The 12676-nt window shown below is 38.9% G+C and overlaps 2 protein-coding genes across 2 annotated transcripts in view; one reads left to right on the forward strand and one right to left on the reverse strand.

Annotated features, from left to right (window-relative positions):
• Nucleotides 1-5122, forward strand: part of LOC107293893 (solute carrier organic anion transporter family member 1C1-like) — a 22073-nt gene extending 16951 nt beyond the window's left edge. The window contains exons 10-13 of the mRNA XM_029285487.1: nt 338-513; nt 2341-2405; nt 3994-4111; nt 4903-5122. Coding sequence (XP_029141320.1) covers nt 338-513; nt 2341-2405; nt 3994-4111; nt 4903-5122 — 579 coding nt within the window. The remainder of the gene's footprint in view (nt 1-337; nt 514-2340; nt 2406-3993; nt 4112-4902) is intronic.
• Nucleotides 5123-8035: 2913 nt separating this feature from the next.
• The window catches only part of LOC107293894 (solute carrier organic anion transporter family member 1B3-like), a 19224-nt gene continuing 14583 nt past the window's right edge, over nt 8036-12676 (reverse strand). Inside the window, exons 11-12 of the mRNA XM_029285488.1 lie at nt 9167-9289; nt 8036-8295 (exon numbers count right to left, since the gene is read on the reverse strand). Coding sequence (XP_029141321.1) covers nt 8079-8295; nt 9167-9289 — 340 coding nt within the window. The 3' untranslated portion in view covers nt 8036-8078. The remainder of the gene's footprint in view (nt 8296-9166; nt 9290-12676) is intronic.

A 12676-nucleotide genomic window follows, 5' to 3' on the forward strand; every position in this document is an offset into this window, starting at 1 on the left:
GAATAGAATAGAATAGAATAGAATAGAATAGAATAAGCCATTCCTTTCTAGCCCTGATTATGTTACCTAGTTGGGTAATGAAACATCCGCAAGAAAACAATCAAGCTCAGAGAGATTGAACAACCATTTGTCTGAAATGTTATAGGGTTTCCTGCTTGAGCAGGGGTTGGACTAGAAGATCTCCAAGGTCCCTTCCAACTCAGTTATTCTGTTACTTTGGAAATGATTAACATTCCCAGAAACCATTAATTACATTGCTTGCCTACAACCACACAAATAGAGATTTGGAAATGTGGGCCATTCCGAGCATTTACTTCATTTCTCTTCTATCTTGCAGGTATTTCAAAACTGCAGTTGCGTAGGAGTGTCAGGAGCTGGTAATTCTTCTGCAGTTCTGGGTCAATGTCCAAGGGATAATTGTGCAAAAGAATTCCCTTACTTTTTAGTGCTGTTGTCCATAGTTGCATTTATCTTCTCTGTGGGAGGAACACCTACATATATGCTTATGTTTAGGTGAAGACATTTTCATTCTTTTTTAAAGCTGGGGGGGGGGGGGGCAAACTGGGTGTAAAATTGTAGAATTTACCATAAAAATGAATGCTGGAAAAAACATTGCAAAAATCATACCCTTCCATTCATTGCTTCTTCTGCAGATTCCTTCTAGATGGCAAAAGGCAGTTTTCAGATTTCAAACATTGTATTGTATTTTATTGCCTTTTATTCATAGTAGAGGGAGTCCTCAACATATAGCCAGTTGCCTAACAATCGTTCTAAGTTATGACAGATCTGTCTTGGGGCTACTTACAACCTGGATTCAAATTTCCATCAATTCCCCCCTCCCCATGCTCATGTGACTAAACTGGGCACTCAGCAATAAGGCTGCATTTACCACCATTGTGCAGGCTCACATTTTATGACAGTTTTGCCAAAAACTGGCATTTACCTCTGGCTTTCAGTAAAACTGCACCCACAGCAAACAACTACAGTATTCGTTTAATGACTGTGTTGTTTTAACGAAGGAAGGTAAATATACGTATCCCAGGATAATGTCACAGGATCCAAGGTTTGCTTTAAGATCACCGTGATGGCTTGGCAACCATAGCTTCAGCTTAACAACAGCTGCAAAAAAAGGTCTTAAAATCAGGTTGATCACATGACCAACCTGATTTACAGCTGTCATGACTTATGAGAGCAGGCTCCATTTATAGTCATAAGCCAAGGACTATCTATAATGCATTGTAGAAATTGAACATGATCAAACATTTTACAACTGCTATTACAGTTCCCAGTGAAATTTCTACTTGTGGAAAGATACTGTTGTTACAAAAGTCAATTTTTCCAAATCAAAAGTTGTAATTTTACATCACTGCGATTTGCCCACATGTATTTATTTAATTTTTAAACTTTTTATTAATTTTCCAATGTTACAATTATATCTTTGAAAAGCAACGTGGTGTCTGAGTTACAATAATTCCAATAATACAAATATTATTAATACAAATCTCCAACTATTACAGCCAATATTTCCTCTCTCTTTTCCCTTAATACATACTGTCTCTTGTTTAAATTAGTATACTTCAGCTACTTAATAGCTTTTTTTACATTTATCAATAATTTTATATGTCTTATTAATTTTAACATTCCATCTTTTGGACCATCAATAACCTTATGAATTTTCCCAGCTTTAATTTAAATTAAACGTTTAATATTTATCATTTCCAAATTTTTAAATGACCCCAATTCCCTTTGTCACAATTCCCCTCAACATGTAGTGTTCCGGATACATATCTTATTTAATTTTTAATTCAGAGACTTGAGGATGAGTAACAGCACTGTTTAAAAATTAAAATAAAATTTTATCATTCTATAAAATGCTACAAAGATTAAAATGGCGTTAATAAATAGGACAAGAATAAAACATTTATTTATTTTTACAAGCATTTAAGGATATTTTTTTTCCAATGGACTTTAAGTCTGTGCTTAATTTGAATCAGGACTGCATTGATGTTGATTACACATCATTCCAATTGGTTTCAGCTCTGAGCCATACCAGGAAATTGTGCTGACTAGCTTGTTTTCAGATTTCATTTATTTCTTTAGTATTATTTTTATTAAGATTTTTCCCTGCTAAGAGACAAATCTAAAGAAAAAGAAACAAAAGAGAAAAAAAAAGAAAAAAAGACAGAAACAGGGAAAAATGATAGAAAAAGAAGCACAAATTTAAAAAATGTGACTTCCAACCAATATTTACAATCTTATTTTTTATCTTCCATCTAGAATTCATTCATTTCAATGTTCCTTGTCTAAGCTCACTTTTGAACTTCTCCTCATCTTTTTCAGATCAGTGTCACCAGATTTGAAATCTTTTGCTGTGGGCATCGAAGCTTTGTGTGGAAGAGTCCTTGGTAAATAGATTCCAGATTTCATTTTAGATTTTAAGCAGATAACCTTATTTATTAGCCATGAGATGCTCAATATTTTGGAGAGAAACTGAGTAACGTGGTATCCTAAGAGTAACATACTAGACACAATCCTCTGTCTTCTAAATGTATTGGATTCAATTGTCTGTCATTTTGATAACGCCAATTTCAGGAGAGCTGTTCTAAAGCTGCTGGTTGATGAAAGCACAGCCACCTCTCTCCGTTACATTTCTTTTGTGCTCATGATTGCTTAAATCTAACTCAGTTTAAGCAAAACTTTGGACCAAGGCAGTTTGGCAATTTCTTGAAAAGGCTGGGCTTGTTTGGTCCAGACTGCAAGCTGCCATTGGACAATTTCTTTGCTGCTGTCACTTCCCCTGTCAAGCTCTCTTGATTGACAGAATCCCAAGAGAATCCATTGGGAAGTGGTGGCCAAATTAATCTCCTCAGCACAGTCAAAACCCTGCTCCTTTTTTCCCCATCACACAAACAGTATAAAAAAGAGGAGGGGCTCATAACCATTTATCAATTTCATTATTTTACCATTGTCCTCCATGTTATCAGTGAGCAATAGTCACAGATGCTGACATCACTTGTAACATTTCGTGAGGGGAGCCCCCGTCTGCATTCTTTGAAAATAAATTTTAAACCGTTAATCAACCCAATGGGTTATTTTAAAAAGAAACAAGATGGCTGTCCTGATTGATCCCCGAACTGACCAGCGTTTGCATCTCAGTATTCCACCAGTAAAGTTTTTAACAAAGGAGAAAATGTATAAGGCACCAAATGAGCATCTACAAGTAGTTTTCAATTTACGATCCATTAGCAAACATTCAAAGTTATGACAGACCTTCCCAAAGGTACTTATGACCTGGTTTCAAAGTTTGGATGGCTCTCCGCCCCCCCCAACCCCCACAGTCAAGTGACTGTATGCCAGACACTCAGCAGCCCCCCTGTATTTACTTCCATTTGTAGCATCCTGCAGTCTCATGACTACATTTTATGATGTTTTGTAGAAAGTTTTGTATTTCTGCTTTACAGCAAAAATAGTCCATAATGAACAATGGGTTTCCATTACAACTATTGTGGCTACTTGACCATCCCAAAAAAGGTCATCAAAATAGGTCTGGCCATGTGGCGACTCATTTTATGACGGTCATGACTTAGAACCATAATGGTCAGACTCCATTATGGTTGTAAGTTGAGGATTGCGAAGCAGTTGAGCCAGACAGTTTATCGCCTGGTGTGGTGATAAATACAGGAGAACCTCATATTGAAAGCGGAGGGTCAAACTGTGCCTGTGGATGTCATTTGCAGTGACAGGGGGTCAGGGGTCAGAACAGGATGTCCATTCCACATAATCTATACATACAGGCCGGAAGTCTCTGCACAGTCTGGAAATATGGCTCCAACTAAAATCCTTCGCACTTCCTACTCCTCGTTTCTTTTTTAGGAGTTTAACTCGAGCCATTAGGTTCTCACTGCACATACTCTTCCACTGAGTTTTTGTTTCCCTCAAGCCTTGCTGTGTATGTCAAGTCTGTCATATTTGTCTCTCTTGTCCCTATTTCAGGGGGGCTCCCTTCCCCGATTTACTTTGGAGCTTTGATTGACCAGACCTGCTTGAAATGGGGTGTGAAAACCTGTGGTGGATCTGGGGCTTGCAGAGTCTATGATACCAAAGCATTCAGGTAAGCCTCAAAGGAAGAAAAGAACCTATGGTTTAAAATGGGTTGTGTTGTGTATTCCTCGGGTTGTGTTGGGTCTGGATGAATAAATCTGCTTTCACACCTTAAATAAGGATGAAGACCTTTCATTGAATAGTTACATGTTGACAAGTCTTTTATTTGTATTAATATAGCTTTCAGGGAGAGGAAGGAAGGAAGGAAGGAAGGAAGGAAGGAAGGAAGGAAGGAAGGAAGGAAGGAAGGAAGGAAGGAAGGAAGGAAGGAAGGAAGGAAGGAAGGAAAAGCAAAGAGAGTGTGGATAGATGGATGGATGGAAAGTAGGAAGACAGAAAGCCAATATAGGATGGATGGATGCATGGATGGATGGATAGCAGGAAGGCAGGAAGGAAGGAAGGGTCAAGGGCAAGAACATTGCAGAAAAAAAGGACAGGAAAGAAAAAGAATATGAGAGCACAATTAGTAATGGAGGAGGAGAGACTGCAGTGCAGCTCCATAATTTTAGTCTAGGTTCACACCACATACTAGACCCAAACTAAGCAGACTGCACTATGGAACTTAGCCATTGTTAACATTCTAATATGGACCTCTTCAATTGTGGTTTATTAAATAAACCATTGTTGGACAAAACATGATTGCCTGATATAGGAATACCATAGGCTCTGAATCTTCTGGCTTCTTTTGAAAGACTAAGGACATTATTGATCTCCAAAGGTGAAAATGCTAGTCCTCTTCTTCTAGGAATCATTCCTGCTTTGTTCCAACTCAGCTTGTTCTCCCTCTGTTTTTTCTCCTAGAAATGTCTACCTGGGGGTCATTGCTGCACTAAGATTTGGAAGCTTCTTTCTTTATATCATCCTTTGCACTCTAATCATAAAACGTTGCAGGCAAAGCAATCAAATGACGAAGGGCATCAAAACTGGAGAAGTACTTGACACTAAGTTGTCCAATATCAGTCCAAAGACAGAAGAGTCCTCTCACAAGGAGATGCAAGTTGCTGGAGACACTCCTTTTTGAAAAGGTCAAAGAACATTATCTTGGATGCTCATGCAGACAATGGCTGCAAATTATGGAGTTATCATGAACAAACTGTGGAGCTCCCGACCATACTACTCCTTGACCGAGCCAAAGCATTGCCAGTCGCTGGAGTTAGACATTGACTTTAGCATCAAATATTGCTTCAGAAAGAAGAATCTGGAACTCAAAGTTCAAGAAGGTCTTAGATCAGGGGTGTCAAACTGCCAGCCCGCGAGCCAGATGCGTCATGCCGAAACCACGCCCACCCCATTGCCGGCAATGGAAAAAAAGTCGTGATACATTGCAACACATCACGTGATTTGTGAGTTTGACGCCCCTGTCTTAGATCCTGAAGAAGATATCTGAGGAGCTCCAATTAATGATCCAACTGAGATTGTGATATGACTCCTGGGTGAAACATAGTGGTCTTGGGAATTCATAAACAATGGGGTTGTTAAAATTGGGCAATGCCATGTCAACTCTGGCACAAAGAAGTGGAAGTTGGAAAAGGAAGATGTGGTTTTGGAACACAAAATGCAAACTCTATGTTGCATCATAATGAAAAAAGAGAGGAGATAGTTTTCTTGATTTAAACAACTTCTCCTCGTCTTCCTCCAGTGCTAAGTTTCCATGAAACTCTTCCCTTCTGAAAAATGTTCTTCCCTTTTGGCTTGGGATGTCCAACTTGGTGACCTGTGCCAAGATCTGTGGACTTCAACTCCCAGAATTCTTCATGCTGGCTAAGGAATTCTGGGAGTTGAAGTCCACAGGTCTTAAAGTTGCTAAGGTGGGGCACCCCTGCTCTACCCAAAGTTTGCACAAGTAAAGTTTGCTGGCTAATTTAGTTCCTAGAGACAATCACTGTGCAAATTGCTGGCTATTGCAGTGTGGAGTATGCATGTGGTTGTGAAGGTGCCACAACAGGAGATGACACTAAAAGTCATGCCTTTCTCTCAAGAGATAATGACTGCCACATCCAGCAAATAATCTTAGTTAACTGAACTCTGGTTTAATTAAATTAACCCAATATTCTGTGTTTGTTTATTTGACTGAACTGTAAGCTAAATTTTCCAGATTGGCTAGATTCACATAACAAAATAATCCATAAACTAACCACAAGACATTTTGGACTAGAGCACTGTGTAAATACAGGCTTGAAAAGACCAATTCTTATGTTTTTGGTTTCTATCACTTCATTGTTTGGACTTTTTTTTAATGAGTTTACAGCTGTTTTCACCTTTTTCAGTTAAGTAAGTTGGAGAGACTTCAGCTGTGTTTACACAACACACTGATCCATAGTTTACAAAGCATTTTAATTCCAGTCTGCCCTACAGAAATGATTGTGTAAATTATAAACTAACCTCCTGTGGTTAGTTTATAATTTGGTTTTCACAGAATAGCTTTCACACAACAGCTTGTGGTTTTCACACAGTAGTTTGTGGTTAATATGAACCCTGCCACAGAGAGAAGAAAGATTTGGGGAAACTATTTGTACCCAGGGGGGGGGGGGGAATTGAGATTCCAAGATGGCGGTGATTTCAACATCCTTTGCTAATGGATCTGTTGCAAAAACTAATGAAGAACTTCTCAAGAGAATAATTTTAACCAGCTGATTTTCTGGTTTGACTCTATTTTTTCCCCCTGACATTTTTAGCAGCATTAATGTTGTGTCATTACAGTGATGAGAAATCATACCTTTTTTTTTTTTTAAAAAAAGGAAATTAGCTCACACCATCTAATTGTGCATTGTGGGAATGGCTCTGCTTTTTCCTCCTTCCATCAAGAAATACTTTCATTTCCTGATCTATTACTGCAACGTGCTAAAAGCCCTCAAAATAGAGTAGCTTTCAAATAAAAGAAGGGTCACCTTTCAAGGATTTTTATTTCTTCCTTGTTAATTGGGGAGGGTGGGCAGGAACAGGAAGTGCCTCTTTTTTTTTAGGACAAAAATAATGAAAGGAATGCCCCATGATTTGACAAGATCATTTTGTAGCTTTAAAAAAAACAACAGATTTTTTTTAACATGTACGATCATGCTTAGACATGAGTTTCAAGTAGTCACCTGTTTTTGGGTTTGTTTGTTGTTGTTTTTTCAAAATAGGGCAAGATTGTTGCATTAGATCAAAATGTACTTTTGAAGGCTAGATTAGTTACTGGTTATATAACACAAAAGAGATTTTCATCACAGCACGAAATAAATTCTTGGACCAGCTTAAGGGTCTTCCTTCCTCCCTCCCTCCCTCCCTCCCTCCCTCTTTCTTTCTTTCTTTCTTTCTTTCTTTCTTTCTTTCTTTCTTTCTTTCTCTTTCTTTCTTCTTCACTTCCTTCCCCCCCCCCCTGAAAAATGCTTCCAGACATTTGACTGAAATGGTATAGGCTTTCCTGCCTGAGCAGGGGGCTGGACCAGATGACCTCCAAGGTCCCTTCCAACTTTTTATTATTATTATTATTATTATTATTATTATTATTATTATTATTATTATTATTATTATTATTATTATTATTATTATTATTATATTTTATTTATTTATTTATTTATTTATTTATTTATTTATTTATAGAGAGGAACCACATAATTGAGGCAAATATCACAGGTATCTAGGAATCTTGCAATATTTGAGTGTTGGGATTAAATTACCCTTTTGTGTCAGTTCCAGAATTCAACGTTTTGTTTTACTTCAGTGCAACCAATAATCAAGTGTCATTTTTTTTTTTATAAGGCCACACATAAGGCCTTTACTTTTCAAAGTTCTGCTTTGCAAAAGGGCGGGAGAAACACATACTTTTTTTTTTCTTGGGATATTGAAGGAATATGGGGCAACTTTTCCTCTCAAAGATGACCGGAAGCAATGCTGCCATTTTTCAGCAGCTGCTACGGCCAACAATGGTTCTCAGAGTTACAAGGAACAGTTTGGTAGCTCCCTACAGTTCTTGGTCTACCACTCCGTTTGTTTTGCTAGAGGCAGGTATTCATGTCTGCATCTGAACGACACGCTGAAAGTCCGGTATCCTTTAGTTTTATCTCTTCATTCAGAGACAAGCCTTCTTGACATTCATTTTCAGCTTTCTTGGCCTCTTGTTCTCTAATATTTTTCTTCAGAAGCAGGAAAAAGATGAAACCCAGCAGAAAAGATGGCGCTCTCAAGGCAATTGTTAGACCATAGAAAGAATATCTGTGTGAGAGAAAAAAAAGTGCTTGAAAGTCAGTTATGAATTTTGGTGGCTACTTGGACTAGTCCCTACTTTTTTCTTGGCCGTGTTTTTCGGAAGTGATTGCCCTTACCACCTTCTTCCTAGGGCTGAGAGAAAATGACTGGCTAAGGTCATCCAGATGACTTCAAGCCTAAAGCAGGACTAGAACTCCCGGTCTCCCAGTTTTTAGCCTGATGCCTTAATCACTACACCAAACCGGTTCTCAAGATAAATCGTTATTTAGTAGTCGATTTGGAAAATCCCTGAGAGTTTGCTATCCATATTAATTTCCAGGGAATCGTCAGTTGGGAAATTCTATTGTCTTGCTGGAACTGATTTCATCTGAATGTGGCCACTGTGTTAATTTGGAAAGCCATTTTTTTAAAGATTTTATTGATTTTTCAATTAGAAACAATAACATAAATATGATGCAATTAATCACAATATCAACCCAAAAAAAAATAACACTACTCAATACATTCATGGAAGTGTCCGGTGCCCCCCTGCACCCCCCTCTTTCACTTTCCATACCTTCCTCCTCCTTAACCTCAACCTCTCCTCCTTCCTCCCTCTCTCCTACTTTCCTTCCTCTCTCAACCATCCCATCTGGTGCAGTTGGGGCATCCACCGGGCACCTCCTTAAAAAAGTATCACATATATAAATCCATAATACATCAGTTTATATACATATCTATTCCCTTTCCCCCCCTCCCCCCCCAGGACTTCCCAGAGCTGAACCAGGTAGTAAACACACAATAATCCCATTCTATCCAAAGCTACTCATTATTACAACAATTTGGAAAGCCATTTTGATGGCTTTCTCAGAAGCCATGGGATTGCGGTAGGACTCACCTATATTGTACTGCATCATATATCCTACAAGATCCTTTCTGACCACAGGGTTTAGTGCCCCACTTCAAGCAAGTCTTGTCAATCATTGCACCAAAGTAAACTGGGGCTGGAATTCCAGCTAGAAGACATCAGACAGGAAATACATATTAGATTGTCACTTCAGAAGCATTTTTCAGCAGTTTTCCTGAGTGGGTTGACAGCAGAAGTAGGATAAGATGTAGCCATTGTCAAGCACTAGGAAAATAAGGAGATTCAGGCAGTTCAAATGAATACAAACATTTATTGCAAGCTTAAGCTCTCTAGAAGAATCTGGCCAACTGACAGTCAAGGGAAATGAGCGGGAGATAAGAGAGACATTCAAAGTGGGCTGGACTTAGATCTCTTGCAGTGGTGCAGGGACTCGTGACTTATGACATGTTTGACCCCTCCCTCGGGCACAGCTTGGTCATCTCCTACATCCAAGTGTATATACAGGTAGTCCTCAACTTACAGCTATTCATTTAGTGACTGTTCAAAATTATCATGGCATTGAAAAAAGTGACATGGCTGTTTTTCACACTTATGACCATTGCAGCATTCCCATGGTCATGTGATCAAAATTCAGACAGTTGGTAATTGGCTCATATTTATGATGGTTGTAGTATCCCAAGGTCATGTGGTCACCCTTTACAACCTTCTGACAAGCAATGGGGAGCCAGACTTACTTAATATTTGTGTTGCTAACTTAACAACTACAGCGATTCATTTTACAAATTTATTTATTTATTTATTTATTTAATTACATTTATATCCCGCCCTTCTCCTTGCGGACTCAGGGCGGCTGACAATAGATAAAATGCTAACATGTTATACATCTAATTAAAAATCGATTAAAAAGAAATATTTAAATACGTCCAATTTAAAAGTAATTAAAACCCCTTTAAAATCCCTTAGGCCAGTCTCGCGAGCTGGAACAACCACGTCTTGAGGGCGCGGCGGAAGGAAGGGAGATCAGGGATCACCCTGATCTCTGGGGGCAGTTCGTTCCAGAGGGTGGGAGCTCCCACAGAGAAGGCCCTACCCCTTGGGGTCGCCAGCCGGCACTGTCTGGCTGACGGCACCCCGAGGAGACCCACTCTGTGGGAGCGTACAGGTCGGTGGGAGGTAATCTGTGGCAGGAGGCGGTCTCGAAGATAGCCAGGTCCGATGCCATGTATCAAGAAAGATCATAAAATGGGCTAAAATGCCCATTTTGGGCTCAGTTGTGGTCATAAGTCAAGGACTACCCTGTATTTTTGAAGACAAGATATATATACGGTGCACGCACATAAACAGCCCTTTGCAAGAACATCAAGAATTGGTTTACTTCATCAGATCAAAAGTGTTCCAAGTTTATACGTGTAAATTCTGCGAATTGTGGACCAATTGTTGGTCCCATAGAATCCACAGAGTTCCCAAACTATGGTTTTCAGTCTTTGTATCTACGGTCTTGGAAGCAATTGGGCAGGATTAAGAAACAAAATATCTTAAATATTTTTTTATATCTTAAAATCTGCAGCAGTTTGGCTCTTTTCTTATATGGCAGAACCCATTTCCCTTCTCAAGGCCCACCTCAGTTCTGCAAAGAATACAAAGCAACTCAAATTTGTCCCTAGGGTTGAGGGCATTTTTTAAAAATGCAACTCCAATTGCAAATCAAAATCAGTTTTTGTTTTTGCAAGCTATACAGTATTTGCAGCGTTGACACTAGATATGTTTTCCTCAGGTCTGCACAATCTGGCTTCTGCAATAGATCATCTTTACATAAGGAGCTTTCACTAGATAGAGAACCTCTGCCCTTCCACCTGATAGGAGAACATGATATATGATAGCAAATTTAGGGAGGGAACATGCTGATAAATTAATTGCTCAGAGGAAGAGAATTTAAGATCTTAACAGCAACTTAGTTATGCCTGTGCTGACATTTTGTAACAATAAATTACTTTTAGGAAAATCAATGCCTGGAAGTTCTTTGAAGTGTTTCATTAGCTGCAACCATAACATCATGCTAAGATCACAAATCCTTTCCAAATGACCTGGGGTTCTGAACTCCGTCCACTGCCTCTAACCTTGAGAGGAGCTGGTAAAGATTCAGGGGAAGAAGTTTGGAGAAACACAAAAACTGCTTTAAAAAAGACTTTTGAAACCTATAAAAGGCAGGCTGATAAAAAGAACATTCCAAGTTGGGGAAAAGGTTTATTTGTCAACTAAATATCTATGCCTCAAATTGCCCAGCAAGAAATTGGGACCAAAATTCTTGGGGCCTTTCCCCATAGTAAGGATCATCAACCTGGTCACAGTAGAACTAAAACTCCCTAGACTTTTAGGGAAAATTCACCCAGTTTTCCATTGTAGCTTGTTGAAGCCTTATCGGGACTCCACTTTAAGACCTCCTCCGAAGAAGGCACCTAGGCCCCTCGTAGTTGCGGGACAGACCCACTATGAAGTAAAATGTATTCTTGACTCTAGAATTTTTAAAGGGAAATTGCAGTACCCAGTACAATGGAAGGGATACCTGTTGTCTGAAGCCACCTGGGTGAAATCCAGTGAAGTGAAAGCTGACAGATTGGTCAAAAGGTTTCATGTGAAACATCCCAACAAACCGAAAACGAGTCATTAACATATGCTTTTGTTTACATTACAGGATCTGTCTTTCTTGTAAGGGGGGCCAGATGTCAATGCTGCAAATACTGTATATTCTTGCTTTGACAAAATATGCAGAACTGTCTGGTATTTTTAAAGTTAATTCAGATGATGGTAGGGGGGGAGGAGAAAGAAGAGAACCTCTGCCCTTCCACCTGATAGGAGAACATGACATATGACAGCAAATTTAGGGAGGGAACATGCTGATAAATTAATTGCTCAGAGGAAGAGAATTTTAGATCTTAGCATCAACTTAGTTATGCCTGTGCCGACATTTTGTAACAATAAATTACTTTTAGGAAAATCAATGCCTGGAAGTTCTTTGAAGTGTTTCATTAGCCGGAACCATAACATCGACCTTCATGGTCCAAAACACACTGGTTAAAAAAAAGTTCACCTCAACATCCCCCAGTTGTAGCAATTGAGGAAAACCCTTCCCTGATAGCAAACATTCTTGCAAATTGTGTACATCTTGTATAGAAGATTTTTCTGAATATACATTTGGTGCTGATTCTTGTATCATGGATTGTTGATATTGTTCCCACAACTCCAGAAAGGAACAGCTTGTATTTTCATGCCATGCTACTGATTTTTTCAGAGGCATAAAGTTAATAGTTGTAATGTGTAAATTGTAGTTGGTAGGAAACTGATGCCGATTAATTTGACTCAAAAACCTCATCTGTTAAGGTATTTCTTATGAACACAGCATGCCTTTCTTTTATAATTATTTGCCTGTACTCTGAATAACATGAGTATCTCAGAAACCCTTGAAGAAAGTGTCCAATAATATTCCATGTAATCAGAATGGTCTTTCTTACCCAATGATCTTACCACAAGCATCAGAAGACC

Source organism: Protobothrops mucrosquamatus, unplaced genomic scaffold, assembly GCF_001527695.2.
Source record: "Protobothrops mucrosquamatus isolate PMUCROS unplaced genomic scaffold, P.Mucros_1.0 scaffold1761, whole genome shotgun sequence".
In the NCBI taxonomy this organism is placed as follows: domain Eukaryota; kingdom Metazoa; phylum Chordata; class Lepidosauria; order Squamata; family Viperidae; genus Protobothrops; species Protobothrops mucrosquamatus.